The sequence below is a fragment of the Cynocephalus volans genome, chromosome 2 (genome assembly GCF_027409185.1).
Source record: "Cynocephalus volans isolate mCynVol1 chromosome 2, mCynVol1.pri, whole genome shotgun sequence".
NCBI lineage: Eukaryota > Metazoa > Chordata > Mammalia > Dermoptera > Cynocephalidae > Cynocephalus > Cynocephalus volans.
This window is the reverse complement of record NC_084461.1, coordinates 8658086-8680169: the sequence shown is the minus strand read 5'-3', so window position 1 is coordinate 8680169 and position 22084 is coordinate 8658086. Positions and strand designations below refer to the sequence as shown.

General features: G+C 40.3%; 1 protein-coding gene across 2 annotated transcripts in view; it reads left to right on the top strand.

Annotated features, from left to right (window-relative positions):
* Positions 1-22084, top strand: part of SEMA5A (semaphorin 5A) — a 484391-nt gene that overhangs the window by 213679 nt on the left and 248628 nt on the right. For both annotated transcript variants that reach the window (XM_063085994.1, XM_063085995.1), the window contains exon 5: positions 13422-13467. In XM_063085994.1, the coding sequence (XP_062942064.1) occupies positions 13422-13467 (46 nt within the window). The remainder of the gene's footprint in view (positions 1-13421; positions 13468-22084) is intronic.

Below are 22084 nucleotides of genomic sequence, written 5' to 3'. Positions count from 1 at the left end.
GTGCTGCAAAAGAAAAGCCTCTCTTTAGGCGATCTGTGGTTCTGTAGCACCAGAAGGTACTTGGATCTGAATTCATGCAATTTCTGAAAGGATCCATACATCTACCATTTCCAAGGTGCACATTATCTTTTGTGTTATTTTAAATGTATTGACATTCATATCTTGTCTTACTCCAGCGTCTTTAAAAATTAATAACATCTGTGTTTTCAATGACAAAACTTAGGCATCTTCATTTTAGAAAATGTGCAAAATGCAGTAAATCACAAAGAAAAAATAATTTCAGCGATAATCACAGTTAACCTTTTCCGTTATCCCCCTGCATTGTTTGATTTCTATTTATTTCTACTCTTGAGATAATATTTTTTGAATCGTCGTATACTTCTTTGCCATAAAACCTACTAAAATCAGTTTCTATGGTATGTAAAAGAAGAAAAATTTCAAAATGAACGAATATGTTATGGTCTAGAGTTTTTTATATAGGTAATTATAAAAGTAATGACAGTAATAATACTCCACAAACTTGATACAAGTGTAAGTTTCACTGCAGATAGAATTGTAGCAACAGATGTAAGAAACAGTGGTTACATTTTTATTTTCCAAATGAATTAGTTTGTCTTTAGTGTTCTGGGTTCATTCTAAGGGTGGCAGGTGATTCCATCTTGAATCACTCTGATATGCATTCTGTGCTGAATTCAAGTTATTCTGAATGGTAACTGACCTGGTCCACGCACAACCACTGCTTGACTGGTGTAGGTGCCTTTACAAATTAGCCATGTTTTAGTAACATGTAAAGCCGTGCAGCAGTAATGAAATAAGTCTGTCATCAAAGCATCTGTAGCATTAGTCTTCACCAGCCATCCATGGAGAATATGTGTATTGGGGCACTCTTTCTGGCTATTTAGGTACTTTTCTTCAAAATGTAATTTTCTAAATGAAAACAGCTTTTAACACATATCTCAGTTTCTAAAATGTGACTTTCCTTCAGAGATTTTTGTTTCTTGGTCTTTTATTTATTTTCATCCCAGAACTTGATTTCTGGTTCCCTTACTCTTCTCCAGCAAGCTTCAGTGTAATATAAGCATGTGAATTGAAGGGCGTAGTCCTGCCACCTGTGGTACCCTCATACGCACTTTCCCCTGTTAGCTCACACACGAGCACCTGGGAGTCCACATGGCCGAGCCATCTGCCATGAGTAAGGTGGCGAGATTGAGGCCCATATACCCAATACTTGGGTCAGGCGATGATCATAGTTCATGGCAAATATGGTTTATCTCCTTGGAAATGTTTGATTTTAATTCGATCAAAATTACATCACAAAATGGGAACATTATAAAGATACCAAAGAAAGAGACAGTAGGGATGCATGAGTTCTTCTTGCACACACACATGACCTGATGTGAGTCCCAGCCCTCAGCTGCATGCCTCACACACCCACTGGACCTGATGTGAGCCCCAGCCCTTAGCTTCACGCCTTGCACACCCAATCTGATGTGAATCCCAGTCCTTAGCTGCATGCCTTGCACACACACCTGACCTGATGTGAGTCCCTGCCCTTGGCCGCACACCTTGTACAGAAACCCTTGACTCCCATGAGTCCGTAAACTATTTTTAGAAGGAAGATTTTTCTGTATATGTTGTCTGTACAACAAATAGATTTCTGATCAGCACGTTTATTAAAAACAGAAAAATAACTAAAACCTAAGTGCTAACGAGGCAGAGCTTGGTTTTCTTTACAGTTATCACAAACTGACTAGTTGAAACGTTTTAGTGAATTATTTTGAGCCATTTATTTGCCCATGGCTTGATTCTACAAAACTAAAGGTAAAAGGATAGATTACTTGATTTTGCTATGTTGGGGCTGAATTTGCTATGACCATTCAGAGCTGTGAAAAGATAAACTTAGGCACATTAAAATTTTAAGGAGCTTGAGCATGCAGTGATTCATGAGTCAGGCAGCACCAGACCACAGGAGGCTCAGCTCTCCACTGGGGATGGCGAGGTGGAGAGTGGAAACTTTCATAAACTGTTCTTCCAGGGAAGCAGGGCAAAGAAAATGTATTTGAATGGTTAAATGGAAAGTTCCTAGTTAGATATCAGTTGGTGGTTTCTGATTGGTTAGGCTTAAGTTTCCTTTTACTGTTTACATTCAATTGGGTTTTGGTTGGATTATATAAGAACCCAAGGCAGTGCAGCCTTTTCTGCCTAACAGCCTGTTGATTAATTATTTTAACAAAGCATATATTCTTATAAGATTACATTGAATAAATGGGCAGGCTTCTATTTAATTAGAATGAGTTCCTCCTTTCAAAATGACTTTGCTGCTCGTTCTGAACAAAGGTGGCTGAATTTTAGATTCACATAAAATTTACTTTTTAAAAGCTGGCCAGTATCACACTCTCTTTTTTTGGTGGTTATAATTTCTATTTTTACTTTGAAGTTTTACCTTAAAATTAATCTGTTGAAAGCAATATATAATTCCAGGTGCCACACGTCTTTCTCTTTTCCAAAGCATATATTTCAGTCAAGTTTACACAATTAAAGTTAGCGCATGCTGAGTGGGATGAAATGAGCTTTTAAGAGTGAATCCAAAAAGCAGTAGACCCTCATCGTGCAAAGAAATCCAAGCAATGATGATGCTGATGTTGTATTTACTTTAATTAGGACTTAGGAAAAGCAGTTGGTGCTGGAAAGAGGAACAGTGGTTTTTATTCCTGCTCTTCTTTTTTACCTGAGCCCACCTCAAACTTTTTAAAACCCACCTTTAAGGGATGAAATATTTTCTCTTCTCTGTCCCTTTCCGTCTCAGTGTAGGTGTGTCTTCTAGACATACAGGTGTGTCTTCTCTGAAGATTCTCTCTACTGTTTTCTCCTTCTATTGGCCTAGTCGATTAATAACCTGATCTACGTTAAAAAGTCCCTTCTCTGTCTGCTGGCTTTGTCCCTTTTTGTCCAATGTTTGCCAAACATCAGTGCACTTAGGTATCATCTGGGACATTCAACCACAATTAATTTGCCTCTGCTGGCTGCTCCCAGTTCTGCTTATGCTGGAGGCCCAGGAGTGTGTGCTTGTAACAAACAGGTGGCCTACAGACACTCTTTTGGGAAAGATTTCTAACCACTGTGTTCCTTTTGCTATTGCAAAAATATAATCTTTCCACTTTCTTTTGTGCTGGAGCTGGGACAAGATAAGCCTAGCAGAATAGTTATTTATTTAGCTATATAAAGTATATAATAAAGTCACCCCTTTTTTCAAATTCCATGAGTGAGCCAATAAAGGGTTGTGATAGTAATTAATCAGCATCTTTACTTTGAGTGCATGTGCGTGCTACAAATTTTGAGTGTTGAGAGCTTTTCTCTTAGCCAGTCCCACATGGGGTCCACCAGAATTTTTTAGTTTATATAGTTATTCTTTCAGGACTCTTTGCTCATCAAATATTTACTGAACTTACTTTATGCCAGGAAGTGTCTTAGGCATTGGGGAAACAAAGATGAAACATGTTCTATACCTTTATAGCCTAGTGTAAGGGTTGGCGAGCTACAGCCCTAGAGTTGGCCTGTTTTTATAAATAAAGTTTTATTGGAACATGGCCATACCCATTCATTTTCACGGTGTCTGCATTTGAGCTATAAATGCAGAGTTGAGCAGTTGGGACAGTGACCACAAAGGCAAAATATCTGCTCTCTGGCCCTTTACAGAAGCTTTGCTGACTCCTGGCCTAGTTGATGACAGGGACACAAGAAATTAAAGTCTCTAAGAGAGACCTGAGTAAAAGGCTCTGAAAATACTAAGAATAAGTGGACATGATGGTGCTTGGGGCAGAAAAGTCTACATGGAGAAGATGCTCTTCCAGTTGGTCTGGGAGATGCCATAGGAATCTGGCAGGCAAGGAATCCACATGGAGAAAGTCAGAAATCCTGATGAGGCTGAAAGGAGCTCAGCCTGGTGGACCTGTTGGTGACTGGAAGAGGAAATAATTGTAGATGAGTCTGTGGGCTTAGGTGGGGTCAGATTGTGGAGGAGCTTGGACTTGGTCCTCTGAACCAGTGACTCCAAATGTGGCAGTCTCCAGGAGAGTCAGCTCAGAGGTCTTGCAGATGTCCGGATCATCATACCTACACTTTCTGGAAGTAATGCCAGAATCTTGGGTTTCATCAAGCTCCCAATACCTGCTGGCTTGACAAATTTGAGAACCTCTGCGAAAGGCCATTGAGGAGCCCAGGAGATTTCTAAGCCTATTTGTTTACATGCTCAGATGTGCATTAAGGGGATACTTCCACCGTATTGTGAGCAGAATGTGCTAGAGTGTGAAGAATTTGGAGTCAGGTACAGCATTTGGGGGTGTGGGTCATGTAAGAGTAGGTAAGAGTAGAGAGAACTTAAACTGATAATGAGAGTGAAATGAAGATGAGAAGACAGATTTGAGACTTACTTCAGAGCTGGGTTTGGTAGTGATTGACAGCTAACAGAATGGGATGGCTGAGGGTGTGTGTCAAAGGTGACTTTAGCAAGATTTTGGAGTGTGAGTGGTCATGATGGCATTAGCTGGGATTGAGCATATGAAAAAATGAGCTGTAATTTTTTGATTTTTTAATATGCATGAGAAAAAAATCTCAGATCTTACTAACTCTGAAAATAACCCAGCAAAATAATTGTATGTGGAGATAATTTGAAGGGTGGTTATTCGTAGGAAATCACAGGTTAAAAGAATCATAGGAGTATTAAGTTGGTATTTTTTGAAATGAGAAATTATCTCGATTAACTGAGAAATGGAAAGAAACAAACCAAATACCCAATGGACCCACAAAAGCAGAAGTGACAAGTTAAATTTAGAGCAATAAGTCATCATCTGTAATCCTCAAAGCATTTGGAGATTTGCAAGTGATATTTAATGCCTAATAAAATTGAAGTTATCAGTGTAATTATTAACAATATTGATTAATAACTTTTGCCCTAAATATACTTGTGGGAAAAGATTTCTCTAATTTTATATCTCTGAGATTTGCTGACAGCATTGTTTTTAATTATTGTGTGCTATTAAAAATCCATCTTTGTTATTTCATTCTATTTGCCAAATACTAAGAGTCTGTACATCTGTTTCTGTGCCTTTTAATCTTGGTGTTTAAACATGCCAGAGTGCTGTTAAAATGGTTTGATCTCAGTTTTGATGTGTTCTCTGAAACTTATTTCTAATAACCAAGACTTTTAAGGGGCTTATATCCTTTTTTGGATAGGTAATGACATAAGTTAACATGATTCTAGGAGGGTGAGTACTAGACACATAAAATTACAACAAAAATTAAATCAGAGTTATTTAAAAATTTCCGTAGCCCAAAGAACATATGAGGATACTTCAAAAAGGTCATGGGAAGACTTGTATTATTTTTTACTTCCATGTTTCCATGAACTTCATGAAATACCGTCATTTTTAAATCGATCACTATATTTTATTTTACTTTTTGAGGGACTAAGCAGGGCTTCCAGGAAGCTCTCTCTCCCTGCCCAGGCTTTATATCAGTTCTAGAATCACTCCAGGCGGCATACTCTGTCCCCTCCGTGGCCATCCTGGGTACACTGTCAACATTCCATGCAGTTAGAGGGGGAGAAAGAGGGATCCGAGAAGGTGGGAGTAAATGGCCTGCACTGCCTAGCCACTGGCTTAGAAAGAATCTCCCAGGCTGCAAAGGCTCACCCAGCCATGTGTGTCCCCTGGCCTTGGGCTGACCTCCAGGTGCTGGCCACAGGGTGGACAGCCTGGCCTCAGGACTGGGCCATGGCTGTGTCGGGTGGGGAGAGCTACGATCCTGCCTCCAGTTCCAGGATCAGCCTGGGCCCCTGTTCTAGCTGCTACCACTGCCCGCCATGAAATTAGATATAACTGGCTGGACCTGGGTCTCCATAGCTCACCGGTGCTAAGGAACAGGGACAGCCAGCCTGAGATCTCTCGCTTTTTCTTGTGGGTGACCCTGCAGAGCAGATGCTGCTGCCACTGCCCTGTAGACCCTGTGACTGGGCAGGTGCACCCATCCCTCAGTGTTTCTCTGGGACTGCTTTGGTGGATGAGAGCAGCCTCAGCTAGTGACACCTGGGAGGGCATGTGCACCCTCACTCTAATTGGGCTGGGGAAGGAGCCAAACACTGACCCACATGGGGCAGGCCCAGCCCAGCTCCTTTGTCTCTGGGTGGGAAACCCCAGGGCGTCTTGCGTACTCCAGAGTCCCCGTGGTGGTCAGGCTGAGGATGCAGTTTGCTGGGTTTTCCAGAGCCATCCCCTTTCCAGTCTTCCATTCACACTTCTCCAGCTGTTCCTCAAGCCACCCTTCCTGACCTCTCCTGACTTCCCTTCATGCTGCAGCCACCTGCGCTGTCCCTCTCCCTGCCACTGCTCCCAGACCCAACCCAAGGGCCTATTTTCCCCCCACATCTTCCCAGGTGCCGGCAGCCCACCAAGACCTGTGCCATCAGTATTCTGTCCACCCTGCCAGCCCCCAGCCCTGAGGCAAGTTAGATCACATTTAGACCAGCTTCTGAATTTCTTTTTAGTTTGCTAAAACATTATTAAATATTCTAACAAATGGATTTAATTTGGTCATATTATTAGCTACTTCCTCAGTCAGAATTTTTCCTACCCTCCTCAAAAATAGTAACTCTACTGGGGGGAATCAGAAAGTGCTGTTCTCTTTGAAACAGCTTTGTAATTTTGAAATTTAACGAACTTCTCAAAACCTGTAAAAAAAAAAAAATATGAAAGAGATTTTTTAGAATGATTATGACCACACAATAAAAGAAAAGGCTGCTAGCATTTGCTTACCATTAACCTGCCTGATAAAAAGTGTTGGGAATAGCAATTATAGATAGGTTGGTGAGCTACATGAGTTGGCTACATGATTAAATTAAATCTTCACAGTCTTTAAAGTTATTGCTATGATTGAGGTGGTAAACCTTTCCATGTAGATCATTAAAATAATTTTATAAAACAATTTTGTGTTTTAATGGATATAGTTAGTATTTTTCCTTAGCTTCAAAGCAACGATCATATTTGTTAATCTTTGTGTTTATTAGTGCTGTTGAAAATTTGGGCATCATGTAGGATGTCATGATGTCCCTATTTCAAGCTCTGTGCCAGTGGGATATTGACAACAAGCAGTAAGGATGGAAATTTACAGGGAGAAATTTACAGTAGAAACAGTGAAGCTGGCCCAGGTCCAGGCAAGACTAAATTTTCAGTTGATATCCACTCTCAGACTTACCCAAATGTTGAGAGTTTGGTGCCGTGAGTTTTGTTTTCAGATTGTTTCATGATCTACCTTAGTTTAAACTTTTATTAAACAACAACAAAAGTTCCTATCACCATTTAAAATGTTTTTATGGATTTACTTCCTCTTTTGTCTCCATTTCTCTTAGTGCAAAATACAAGTCTACCTTCCTTAATTATTCCATCTTCTGCTGCTCAGTGACAAAAGTGAGCCTCTAACTCACGTGTTCAGTAAGAGCTTGGACTTTTTTTCTTTGATTTTATAGTCATATTCATCAGAGACCAACTGAGTTATTCTAAGAGAATGTCATTTTAAAACACCTGTGGCTTTCATAATTTATGGAGGTCAGAGTTAAGTTTTATAGTGTCTCTAGATAAAATGAGTCATTTAGTTAATATGCTCAGGATGGCTCAACCTTTTCTTTAATGCTGGCTGAATTTTATTACTTTACATGAAGGCACAAATGAACTTCATCTATTAAGGCCTGCACTGCTCCTTCAGAGAATATATTGTTTTGCTTAGTGATTTGTTGCTAATAGGCCACTGGGGGATGTGATGGGACCCAGGGATGAAGTTATTCAATCCTGGAGTCAATGAGAAATGAGCTCCAGTGAAGAGGGAGAAAACCCACTCAGGTGTCTAGTGGGAAGAAGATGAGTGGTCTTCAATATTGTTATTTTTGCATCTACCAAATTTAATGGCTTTGTGATTTGAATTATTCAGTCAATTGGCTCTGTGTACTCCTTATATATTATTACTCCTAAAAGCAACATGGTTTATTGCATTTGAATGTGCTAATGTCAAATTTTATTCCAAGACATTTGCAAAAAAAGTAGATCTATACCAAGGGAAGAAAAACTCATATTTCTATTTACTATTGACATAAAACCGAACCCTTACAGCTCGGTAAACTCTTCTGTACTTCTATAATGAGAGGAGAAAAACAGAAACATGGTGTAGCTTCCCAATGGTATACAACTATACACTCTAAGAATTCAATCTCCTAACCTCTTGCACCACTCCTTTCTCCTTGAAGAATGGCAATATTCCTTATTACCACCTATTTACATCTCATCGTGTTATAAAGATTAATGAGACCACTTAAATGCTTTGAGTTGCTCAAAGCGTTGCCCTGTTAGAGACACTGACCCTATTTGCAACATTTGGTTAGCATTTCCTGTTGGCTGGGAGCCAGAAGAGTTCTTCCTTCATGTTGGAGAGGTTGGTGGCCTTTCTTGTGAACCTCTCGTATACTGTTTTCCCTCCTCTGGGCTCTCACAGTTGCAAGATAAAGTGGTTGCCTCTTCTGTAATGCCCTGGAGAGCAGCAACTTGCAGGGGATCATAGATCTTACTTTAGTGTGTGAGTGGCCCAGCATCTGGGAATATCAATTTTATATTCCCTTTAGAAGATTTTCTTTCTTTTTCTAACCTTTAACTTTGTAGGTCATTGACCTGTACTGTGATGGATCAAGCTGTCTTGAGAGATTTCAGGTCCCTCATGTTGCCAGCTGGATTCAAGTTTTTCCTACACCAAAAGTAGTCTGGGGAAAGGGGTTTGAGAATTGTAGAATCCACACTGTGTTTTATGAGGTTCTTAGGTTTCAGGAAGGTGATTAAGGCAATCCCACAGACGTTTCACTTGTGATTCATCTTTTAAAATGTTTTTTAAGTGGTTGAAAATTATGGTAGATGAAGGGAATACTAAAATAGTAATATTCCATATTTCTAATATGGAAAGGAAAGCAAGGCATTAAGTTGGGTATTTGGTTTTGTTTAGACTATAGACATTTATTAAACAAATATTTAGAAGTACCTACCAACTCTGTATCTTAAAAATCAAACAAATTAAAAGACAGCAACAAAAACGTAACCAATCAACAGACTTAAAAATAGACATTATATAGATGTTGAGGCTGTGCAAACTATAGATAGTTCTGATAACTCTAGTTTCAAAAGTTTCAAGTAAACTTTACCAACTGAACTTATGGTTAATAAATAAATATTATGCATAAGTAGTTATTAAATACATTTAAGTAGTAAAGAATTATTTTATCTATTTTGTATGTTGAGGTTTCATTTAAGATTATTTTGCAATAAATTATTTAGTGGCAAAAAATAAGAACACTTGAAAAGCACTTGTCAGGAGTTTATTGAAATTTGTCCTGTTAAAAAGCTTTTTGTTAGATAGCCATATATTCATCCAACCCTATCGGGCATAGTGAAGTGTCTAAAACTGGTTATAGTCTTTTAGGAATCTGTGTTATTTAAACACATTCACATATTGTAGCTCTCTGATTTCATAAAAGAAGACACTGGGCCACCCTTTAAATTAACGATGGGCTGGCAGTTTCAGGATCTGCCTGTTCTCTTCGTGGGATATATAACGTCACAGCCAGGTCATAGGCCCAGGGGTGAGAATTGATTGCCTAGAATAAAAAGTTGGTTATTAGCTGCACAAAGAATTGAATTGTCTCAAAATGATTTTTAAATGCCCCTGTGAATTAACAAGGAAGAATGGAATAATCTGACTGTAAGAACTGTTACCGTGTATGTCTCTGTGTGTGCATGTGTTTTGTGCCGGTGAAATCAGGAAGGGGACATTAGATGACTAATTGGTGAGGCTATGAGGCACAATGGGACGAGGGACACCAAGATGGGAGAGGGCCCTTAGTGTCGAACCCTCAGACTTTCCCTGAATCCGTATTGTCTTGTACAAGTCACACTTCAATTTGTAGACATTTGCTCATTTACAATTTGAGGGCTATATACTTTAAATGACAGTTGAACTTTAGAATTCTTGGATTGTATCATTTTTTTTTTAATCAAAAAAATTAAGAATGGGTTAAAAATGTCACCAGCTTGCATCTTGTAACCCAGAAAACACTACCATGGGAAACGTTCAAATCCTGTTTTGGTGCTTCTCTGCAGTGGGGTGTTGGGCACGGTGCTGGCGGTGGCGGCGGGAGGGATGGTGTCTCATCAGGCCTGAGGCACTTTTCCCAGTGAGCCTGTCCCTCCTCTCTGCCCGTTCTTTTTGGCCTGTTGAAACCTCTACCATATCAATTTGTTATTACTGAAGAGATGGTGTGGAGGGCACCATAGTTCTCGGGTGCTAGGGAGAAGGAGGGGTAGAGTGTTAAAACCCACTGGCAGTGTTTGTGGTGGGGAGGAATGACTTTACAGGCTGTTGGGACCTGAGAAGCAGAAAGATAATGGCCGGAAGAGTGAGCCTGGGGAGATGAGGACTGAGAGCGCAGAGTATTTGTCATCTTACATCAGCATCTCCTCCAATGGAAAACACCTGAACACTGGAACCAGGGCTTGCAGAGATGTATCTCTATACCTCTTCTGATCCCCTTCCCAAGTGGAGAGATGGCTTGGAACCTTTATCTCCAGTTCTCCTGCCTGAAGCTGTATAGAGCGCCCTGCGACTGTCCCCCTTCCTCAGTGGCCTGATGGGACTCTTTCTCTGTGTATGACAGCTTCTTTTCAAGAAAGATCCCAGAGACAGATGCTGTAGTATGAACATGCCTGTGTACATGTACGTGTGCGTGTGTGTGTAGGGGGTGAAGAGAGATAGAGAAAGACAGACAGAGAGAGAGAGAGAGAGAGAGAGATGGCCTTGGGATATTACCAAAGCTCTTAGTAATTCATTGACTAAAGATATAAATTGTTTCTTTTATTGGAAATATTTATAGAAACAAGTCTTTCTTAAAATAGCCAGTGGTTTGGAAAATAGTGGGATGACTGTTTCCCAGAACCAATGACAGATAAACAATGTTGTCTACTTTTCTGAAAGCCCTTAGCACCAACACCATTCCTACCCACAGCACCCTCGACAGGTTATCAAGCAAGGAGAACTGTGCGTGCTGTGCCCGTAACCTGCGATTGCTGGAGGGCAGATCTGCTCTTCCTTTCCCTGTGCAAGGGAAGAATACGTTGTGAATTTCAATGTGTCTGGACATTTTCATATTTTTCCTAAACTAACTCGAAGTTGCTACTATGAATTGAGTGCTTACAATGGGTCAGGTTCATTCTGAGTGTTTTTGTTGGATTTAAGCCTCCCAGCAACCACAGAAGGTAGGAATGATTTTTAGTCTGTTTTACGCATGGAGAGGACTCAGGCATGGAGTGGTTTAGCTTTCTTTGTGAGGTTGTATGGTGGCAGAGCTCTAGCTTTTGCATAAATATTCTTAACCACTAGATAATACTACCTCTTGTACTACAGGGGCAGCCTCCTGCAGATAGAAAGCCAAGTGGAAATGGTGTGAGGTCAGGGAGCTGCTGTGCTCACGGAGGTGATGGGTGCATTATAAGCAGTAACAGTAATTGCCTTGGGAGCTGCTGGAAAGCCCCTCAGCTGAAAGTCTTACCTGCGTGTGTGTAGATTTCTAATTTCCCTCAGGAGGCATGCTGTTTTCTATGTCCCATCAGGTGAGAGCTTTGCAGATGTTGAAATGCTAGCCAGCTTACTTTGAAATGCTGGTGGTGCTTACTTTGGCAGCTGGACTGCCTGCTTCCCCAGGAGCACTGAGTCCACGTTCCTGAACCTCAGGTGGTATTTCTGTGGGAAGCCCTGTCCCTGCATGGTGCCCGAAACGTAAAAATAGAATCTCCCGTGACATTCCCACTTCTCAAACACATCCTAAATCTGGTTCTGCAGAGGCCTATGACTCAAGTGTCATAAAAGACAGGGGAGTGTTCCCCAAATGGCTTTTTGGTGGAGGGGGCAGGTGCCAAGCAGTGCTTCTGGAAACTTCTCTGGTGGTATATCAGGTGAAATTGGAGAGAGAGAGTGTGGCGAAGAGACTATTGCAGTGTTTTAGAGGAGGCAACGTTTACTCAGTACAAGATGGCATTACCTCTGTGGTAGGGGCGTGTTATGAGAGACCTGAGATTTTAAGGGCAATGCCGGGGATTCAGACCACCCTAAAAGTGAACCTGGTCCCGTTTCGTCCTCCTGCAGTGTGAGCACACATGCTACTGAATGTCAGCTTTCATGGTGCTTTGTCCTGTCCGTCTCTGTCCACACTCACAGGGGTGTTTCTTGGTCCTCTCAAGGCTGTGTCCTTGGCCTGCCTTGGCTGTCACTTGTCACTGCTCCTGGCATAATCCTCCCCCACCCTCCCATGATAGTGAGAGTTATCTATGTTTGTTTCCTACTGGGGTTGGAAAAGTTTTCTCTCTGTGCTGTAGAAACAACCTTGAACCGACCCATTATAGCAATACCCTTGGCTTCCTGGAGACCCTGCTGCACGTGTGTGCGGCTGAGGGCCTGCCTTCCATCACACGCCACCTTCTTGGTGATGATGTCGTCTGCCCTCGGCTGACTGTCCTCTCTCCCCCACGGAGTGCTGCTCCTGACGCCACTTCTCATCGACAGGATGTCAGGGAGGCACTCGCGCTTCAGTCAGAGGCCAAAGCGACGCCAAGAGGGAGGCCACCCAGTTGTCTCTGAAAGCTACGACAGTATAGTGCAGAGCCTCATGTAATAATATTTGTTTTACTTTCCCCTGTGCCCTGCTCATCTCGACTGCATATTTCACCTTCTCCCCCCTCGTGGTGGAAAATTGATACTTTTCTTTCTCTGATCTCCTGGTTTGCAGTTGGATGGCAGCGCTGCCTCCTCCAAACCCTTGATGGCATCAGTTGCCTTTGGGAAGCCTGACAAGTTCATACTTCTGAATTTGCTGCCCACTGAATCCATCCAAATGTCCTCAGACCATCAGTTGAATTCAAAATCTTAATGACAGAACGTGGTGAATGCAGGTGATGAGTAGGAAAGGAGACTCGTGAACAGTTTCCTGTCATTTTACTTCAATTAAACAGTTTCAGAATCAAATGTCACCACGTCCTTTTGTCTGTTTCATGTAGATCAAGAGAGCAAATTAGCAACATATATTTACCGTAGTCTCACACACAACCACGCGCACACGTGTCCCTCACTTGAAGACTTTCCTGCCAATCTCAAACGTGTGTTCGTGGACATGTTGAACGCCCCTTCGTGCTCTAAGGTCCCGGGAAAACCGTGCTACACGTATGCTTAGCAGGGTGGTGCTTTTGAAGCCAACATCATCAAAGATTTTTTTTTTTCTTTGCAGTTTGTAGAAACTAACTTTTTTGGATCTATTAAAAATAAAACTATTTTTTTTTTGTCTTTTGTAGAAACTACCTCTTCAGGTTACAGCTTGAGGATCTGTCTCTTATCCAGGTAGGTGCAATTTATTTTTCTCAAGCTTTCATTCTCTCTCCCAATTAGCTCGCTGTTTGAGGGGTGAAGACAGATGCATGTCAGGGCATTCCTCAGGCCTAGCAGGGCTTCCTTTCCGTGGTGGGTCAGGCTGCAGGACTCTTGGCTGTGCTATCTGAAATGAGTCATCTCCTCCCTCAGTTCCCAATTAGCCTTTTCTTCCTGCTGTGTGGCCCTCTTTGCTTCACGGGTATCATCCTCATTTACTCTTTGTCAGCTAATAGGCCATTCAGGGAACATTCCCTCAAAGTCTGGGAGCATCCCTTTACCCCAGTTAGAGTGATCATTGACTGTTTAGTTTGATGCATTTGGACAGCATATTCTTGCAGAACATCTTTGTTTCTTCTTTATCATCTATTATAATAGAAATATGAATGGGTGGATTAGAAGCCACATAGAGCAAATGGTAAGTGATAATATGTAAAAATGCAGTTTTACTTACTCCTGTTACTACACCTTGGAAAATGAGCCTGAGATCTTTATGCTTGAGTGGAGCATTTATTTTAGTGGCAAATCTGAATCACAAAAGCCTGCTTTTGTCCTCTGGTCTTTTAGAAGGTCCTGATAATCAGGGTCTCCTTGAGAAGGAAAGAGTTAATGACACAAATATCTCCCTCACAAGATTCTGGAACTCCCTGTGGACTGTGATAGAATCTTTGGGCTGTAGTAGTTTGGGAAAAGTTCTTCAACCAATTTTCGTATCATCCTCATGTGCTAGAGCTCTTCGAAGTGACTGGAGAAGAAAAGTCTATGTCATTTCATCCTCCCTGTAATGCTGGTACTTGTGAACATTCAGGAAACTTAAGAGCTAGATTTTAATATTAAATTTATCTTTTATTCACCAGGGTCTTAAAATAAGCCAGTTCCACAATCAAAGCTAGTATTGGTGAAAAGCAAGGGCTTTGAAGCCTGACGGACCTGGATTTGTGATCTAGCTGCATCGTGCCTACTCATTGTTGGTTTCCTGTTCTATGACATGGCCACAAGTCACTACCAAGCCCATACTGTCAGCTGAAAATCAATCATGATATGTAAAAGAGACAGCACATAGGAATCGATAATAATAAATAATAAATTGCTATCATAATAGTTTCATCACAATTGGCAATGAATTGTCTTTCCACTGCAATTTACTGTGTAACTGAAGTCTTTAAATGCACTAATTGGGTGCTCAAGTTATGGATTTATTAATAAGAAATCAGAATGATCAATGATTTGAGGACATATGTTATATGAAATAACCCAGGCACAGAAAGACAAATACCACATGATTTCACTCATGTGTGGAATCTAAAAAAGTTGATCTCACAGAATTAAACAGAAGAACAGTGGTTATCATGGGCTTGTGGGATAGGAGACTGGGAAGATATTGATGAAAGGATACAAAATTCCAATTAGGAGAATAAATGCAAGAGATACATTGTACAACATGGTGACTGTGATTAATAACAATGTATTGTATTCTGTTTTCAGTACAAAAAATAAGTATTTGAGGTAATACATATGTTAATTAGCATAATTTAGCCATTCCCTAGTGTATACATATATAAAAGCATCATGTTGTATACCATAGGTATATACAATTTTTATTTTTAATAGAATAATAAGCAATTTAATAAAATATTATTTTAAATAGTCTTTTACAAAAAAATTGATCTTTTAATAGATAGGAACCACATAGTATGCTCATTTTGATTTTCATAGTATAATACTCTATCTGGCATGTTGTATGTGTTAACCAGTGGGCTGCATAGAGATGTGTGTGCGCAAACATATATTTACATATACACATTCATTTATTTCCTACTTTCCTAGGTCTGTCAGCTGAGCGGGTCTAGAAGCATTGTCATCCCAGTAGCAGTGGGCACACTTAACACACACTAATTGGCTTCTAAATATAATTCTCCAATAAGAGGAACCAGGGTTTATTGGTGAAGTGGCTGATTCAGGGCTGGGAAGGGGGAAATCCCAGATCAGACTGGAGCATCTTGTTTTTTCATAAATTAAGGAAATATTCAAAGAATGATGAGGATGTGTCCAAAGGACCTAGGAGCCAGCTTGAAGTGGGCTCACTGAAGAAACCTGGGGCAATCTGATTGCCAAAATAAAAAATGATTGTAGAGGATTGTCAAACATTGAATAAAATAAGAATCCATGAGTCTGTACTAACAAAAAATAAACCAATGAATAAACAAATGGGGCAGAAGGGACTGTTCTTTCTTACAGTAAAATGCCAACTAATAAATACTGAAGGAATGATTTAATTAGAAAATTATGATTTGGCAACCATCACATGGAAAATTGATTTAGGTAAGAGCCAATGAGTGCTAAAATTTATGGGTCAGAATTGCATGACAACTGCGATATTTATATAGTCTTGAAGTATTTACCTGTATAATCCTTACTAATTGCAAGAGGAAAACCTGCAACTTGATAGTAAAAAACCTGGCAAATAACCAAGTAGTCAAAGGCAACTTCACCTTTAATGGGACAAAGGGTCCAGTGATTTGATGCACTGAGAAAGACACAGCAAGGTTTCCATGACTTTCCAGCCCCAAATTATAATTGATCTCCTCGTGACCATCAGATAAACCAAAACTGAGGGACATTTTACAAAAAACTGGCCTCTACTCTTCAAATATCACAAAGGTACAAAAAAGAATGAGTTATTCCATCATAAAGGAGAACAAAGGGACATGACAATCAAATGCAAGACTTGGTCCAAAATGAATCTTAGAACAGAAAAATCATTCATCTTGCTATAAATGTCATTATTGGGGACAACTGGAAAAATTTGAACGTCTGTAGGTAAGATAGTAGAAATGTATTAATATTAATTTCTTGATTTTGATGACTAATTTGATTATGTAGTAGAATGTCCTTGTTCTTTGGAAAAACCAACTGAAATATATTGGGGCAAAGGGTATCATTTCTGCAACTTATTCTCAAATGATTTAAAAAATTACTGTATATATGCATATATGTATGAGAGGTCTTTAAAAAGTTCATGGAAATATTAGTATTACTTTTAATTCCATTTTTTCATGACCTTTTTAAAGTACCCTTGTATACATATACAGAAGTTACATACATGTGCAGAGAGAAAAAATAATAAAGCAAATATGATAAAATGTTAACAAGGGAAATCTAGGTGAAAGGTTTATGAGAGTTTATTGTGATATTTTTGCAACTTTTCTTGACATTTTATCAAAATAAATACATGCAAAAAATTGGGAGATGTGTTTGCTCTTAACACATGTGTATGATATTGTCCTGAGGTCAAGGACACAAATTGCATTTTTTCCCATCATTGCTTCCTGTTGTCGTGACCTGTCTTTGGTGGAAATCAGGTGTAGGCTTTTGATGGACTTGAAGTGCTCTTACTGTAGTATGGAAAACCCATCAGCATCGTGACCTGGTGAGAGCAGAGTCTGCTGAAGTAGGGCAAGTAGGAAGGCAGCAACTTTCTTCTGGTGGCTGTGAAAGCACAGCACTGATAACACGTGTCAAACATCACTGTACCACTGGTGCCAAGCAGCAGTGTGTCTCTCCTTTTTTACAACCTGTGGTTGTGTGTGTTTCTGTAGCCTACTGCGGCCTACTGTTTATTTAGCATGGAGAGAGATAAAGCTGGCAATTCTTCCTTACATACTTTTGTTTTTATTACATGTCTAGAGGAAAGAGGTCTCGTTGATTTCTATGAATATTTTATTTTAATTTAAATAAATATTTCCCAGGGTAACAGGAATAAGAGCACTGGCAAACAAAGGACTGTGCTGGTGCTATCCACAGTGCTGTCCAACAGACGCATAATAGGAGCCACACAGGTCCTTTAAGATTATCTGGTAGTCACATGGAAAAAAGTACAGAGAAATGGGGGAAATTATGTTTAATAATACATTTTACTTACATTATTATACCCAAAATATTACCATTTCAACACGCAACCATTACAAGACATTAATGATAGGCTACATTCCTTTTTCAGTACGACGTCTCAAACTGCAGAGTGTATTTTACACTGCCAGCACATTTCCATTCACATGCATCAGAATTCAAGTGTTCACTGTGGCCGGTGCTGCCCTATTGGACTGTGAAGTTGTAGATAATGAGTAACTGAGCTTTGTGACTTGTATGCCTGCAGTTATTTTACAGAAATATCATTTTCTACCCAGAGTCATTTGGATTGATTTATATATCTCAGGCTATTCATTTTCTCCTGTCCTTTCCCTCCAAAGATAGAACAGTGTTGTTTAAATGTGGAAAAATGAGAAAACTGAGATAAGGAGGATCACCACGTTGAACAAAAGTGGAGAGAGTGAGCGTAGAGCCTGGCTCAGCAGTAGCCTTGATTTACCACTGGGCAGGGCTTCCCTGATCTCACCCCCTCCTCCAGACACGGGGTCCCCTCCAGGCGGCAGCTGGCATTACTTGTCTCTCCTCATCACCTTGGGACGCTCCCCAACTTGCCTGGTAGTGTCAAGCTGCTTACAGTTTCCCAAACCCTAGACGAGTATTTCCCACCTCTTAGCACTTGCTCTTGCTGTTCTCTGTTGATCTCCTTTACCCATCTTCTTCTTAATCGAGAAAAGAACGGCTGCTCCTGGAGTCTCACTTAAGGTGTCACCTGTACGTCACCCATACCGAGCTTGCTGGCTGATATCCCTCTGAGGCATTTCACAGCATCATAGCCTTTATTTTTTGCTAGCACTGATTGCCTCCTGTTCACATGCACTCTGTGTGTTGTGAGGAGTGTTTTATTTTTCCCTATCCTCAGTATTAGATTAGAATAGATTATTAGATTAGTTTACCTGGTAGGTGGTAGAGTTAAAACTTAATGCCTGTAAAACTTTTAATCCCTTCATATTTAATAATAGGTCCACTTTCTCTTAATCGTTTTTAACTTAACATTAATGGAATGGGGGGTAAACTCCATATTTTTGTCCCAAAATTCAACAGAAGGAAAGTAACACAACCCACAGACTAGGTCAAAAAGAAAATGCTTGCCGATAGAAGCCTCTTAAAACACACATACATGCATACGTACACCCCAGAGATGATTCTAGGACGATCCAGGCAATTCCTGAATCTGATACATTCATTCCTTACATATCAATCACCTGTCTTCTTAATACTGTTCTATTTTTTTTTCTTCTCCCCCAAATTCTTCTCCTGCCTCGACATTGGTTTAGCATCAGAGATGAGAAAGCAGATGTTGAACATATTACTTTCTTTCTTTCTATTTAGTGATCATCCCAGAATTTTGAGACCCCACTGAATTCTAGCAGACCCCGTCCACTATCCTGGCACTCAATATGCCCCTTTGCGTGGAGCAGACAGCACACCTCCTGGCTGCAGGAGCAGCACAGTGGACACCCCTGCGTCATCCTCTCCATTGCCCCTTACTCAGGTCACGGAGGTCCCACCATATGCTGCCCATCAAAACAGTGTCATGCATGGTGGCTCAGGTTTGTAGAACCCTGCTTAAATTCACTTATTAGAAAAATGGACATTTGGGGAATCGCTTCAGAATGAGAAAACTCACTGTGAGATCAGATTGCCTGATAAAACTGATTCAGGAAACAGTCTGGAACTGGAGTCAACAGAACTCTAAACCACAGGGCTCTTCCCTTTTGCCCAGGAGAATCTTGTCTCCATAGTAAACTGGAGACATCAGCAGTGCAGTTGCTCATGCAGTAAAGATTTGAGCAGGGGTTGTAATACAAGTACTGTTACCTCGTGAGAACATTATCTGTTTGAGGTCATCTCTTGGCATTGCCACAAGAATATTCACATGTAAATATTCCATGAAGTAAAACGGCTGTATTTGGATATTTCCTGTGGTTTTCAAACAGTCATATCTTTATATATTAAAGTGAAAGACCAAGAGTTGCTTTTAATTTAAGGAAATAAACCTGTTTTTCATCAGTGACTAGAGAATCAAACATTAATGCAATAAGGCGCTTTTCCACTCAAGCTGTGCTGAAGTTCCTCACGGATCACCGCGTGCTGAAATTTAGCCATTGCCTGTAGAGGACCAGTCTTTTTCAGGTGTAGTAATCGTTTACCACTGAGCAGCTCTCCTAGTTCATGTCAGAATGACAGATTCAAATCTTCACCACCACTTTTCTTCTTGCCTTGATCATGGTGGATATTTCACGAGAATAGAGCTTTTTGAAAAATATAAAATGCAGCTGGCTTCAAGACTAATTCACAACATTTGCCCATGCGGGGATCACACCACAGGTGGCCACCATAGGCTCTCATTGAACAGAGTCCGAAGATCACCAAGGGGCTGCAGCTCATGGAACCCTGCTATCTTCGTAATGTTCTTTTGGGAAATATCTCAAAAATCCAATTTTATATTGTTTTATTACTAAGGGAAAGGAATTCACTGCCTGTTCTCACTCACAATTGCTGGAATAAGCAGAAAAATTGAAATCTGTATTCCGATTTGCCACCTGTCTCTCTAGGTGATTTCCAAATTGAAAACTGTTAAATCTCTGACTACATGATCAATATTGGTGGAGAATTCTCTCAAAATTTAAGATAGATGTTAACTTCTCCTTTGTATCTGGGTTTGGGGAATTGAGTTTCAACTTGAGTCAATTTCTAAACCAGTTGTTCTCAGCGGGGGCCAATTTTATCTCCTGGGGACATTTGGCGATGTCTGGGAATGTTTATTGTTGTCACAACTGGTGGGGAGGCTGCTACCGGCATCTAGTGGGTAGCGACTGGGGGTGCCGCTAAACATCCTACAGTGCACGGGGCGGCCCCTCCCCGCTCAGCAGAGGGTTACCTGGCTCGGAATGGTGCCAGGGCTGAGGTTGAGAAAGCCTGTGTTAGGTGATCACTGACTTCCACTAGTCTGTGAGGTTGATTGAATCTATAAGCCCTTGAGAGAATCTCTAAGATCTTTGATGTGTTTAGGGAGTTTATCTCTATTTCTTTATATATATATACCTGTATATATAACCAAATGAATGTATGAATCCTTAGTGGCCATTTCTAAAGAAGATGCTGGGTTTCTTGAGTTTAAATTACTTCCTTTTATCAGTATGAAATTAAATTTAAAAATAAATTGAGTCAATTTATAATACCCTCTCTATTGGGTCATAACACTATGATATAACTATCCTCTGTTGGAATTCTTCTGTGTGATTTAAAGACTGATATATTAATGATTTAGAATAACTATTTCAATGAAGTATCCACATTGATTAATTTTTTAAATTACGTTTTATATTTATTAGATTAGGAGAGACTGGTCTCCCCTATGGCTCTCAAAAATTATGATTCTAAACTTTCTTTTTTGCCTTTCATTATCATACATTTTTAAAATCATAGTGTTGTAAAAGTGGAAGGAACTTAAAGATTATTTTTATTAAAACCTCTCAGGGGCCAGCAAACCAAAGCATGTGGATCACAGTTCATGTTTTATTGGAACACAGACATGCTCATTTAGTTGCATATTGTGGTCTGTGATCATAGTTAGTAAACTTTTATTGGAACACAGGCACATGCAATCTTTTAATACTCTCTAGGGCTGCTAATCAGCAGAGGTGACCACTTGCAACACAGAACTTCTGGCTTACAAATCCTAAAATATGTACTATCTGACCCTTTAAGAAAAAGTTTGTCACTTATGGTATTTAGTATATGGCAAATTCTCAACGAATATTTCCTAAATGGGTGGGTGAACACAACACGATGCAGTGTGTTTTCTTAATTTTTAATTTTTTAGTTTATCAGACAATGTGTGGTTGATGTGTTTATTTGGATACCCTGCGCAATAATTACATGGTCCCCAATAGACTCTGACACATGGGTTGGGAACCTAAGATAGTGTAACCATTCTTCCTCAGATTCTGGGCTCTTACATCCATGCCCTTTATGAAAATTCCATGTCAAAAGCTGCTTTATTTATTCAAACGTATTTACTCCTCTTTTCTCATAATTTCCTGGAGGATTTATAGTTGCTTATCTATATTTTATAGAGATGAGGACTGAGATTTTACTAGTTTCAAAGAGTGTTAGCCAAATTGAATTAACTGCCATTCAACAATCCTGTACTCCCAGTGGCTTAACAGACATGGAAGACCAGTTTCTCCCTTGCATGACAGATTGGTGCAGAGTCTGTGGGGGCTCTGTTCCATGCTGCCACTCAGAAACCCAGGATGTTCTATTTTAGGGTATCCTCATCTTCAACCCACATCTCCAGGGGCAACATGGAAGAAAGATCGATTGAGTGGAGGATCATGGAGAGGAGATCTATGTGAGCCATGCCAGGAAAAGACACATCTCTTTTGTCCAAATTCTACTGGCTATAAATCAGTCACATGTTCTCAGCCAACTGCAAGGGCGGCTGGGAGAAATATAGTTTGTCTGCATACCCAGGAAGAGGCAGAAAAGCCAAGCATTCAGACATTACATTTGGCATTAGCATTTTCTCCTGGACAGTGCTGGAAAAAACAAGCCTAGCCCCAAGGGATGCCCTTAACTGTTCCCTGTTCTCCTCTCCTCCCCCACCACTCTAATTTTCTACTACACACAAACAGATTTATTCATACTTCTAACA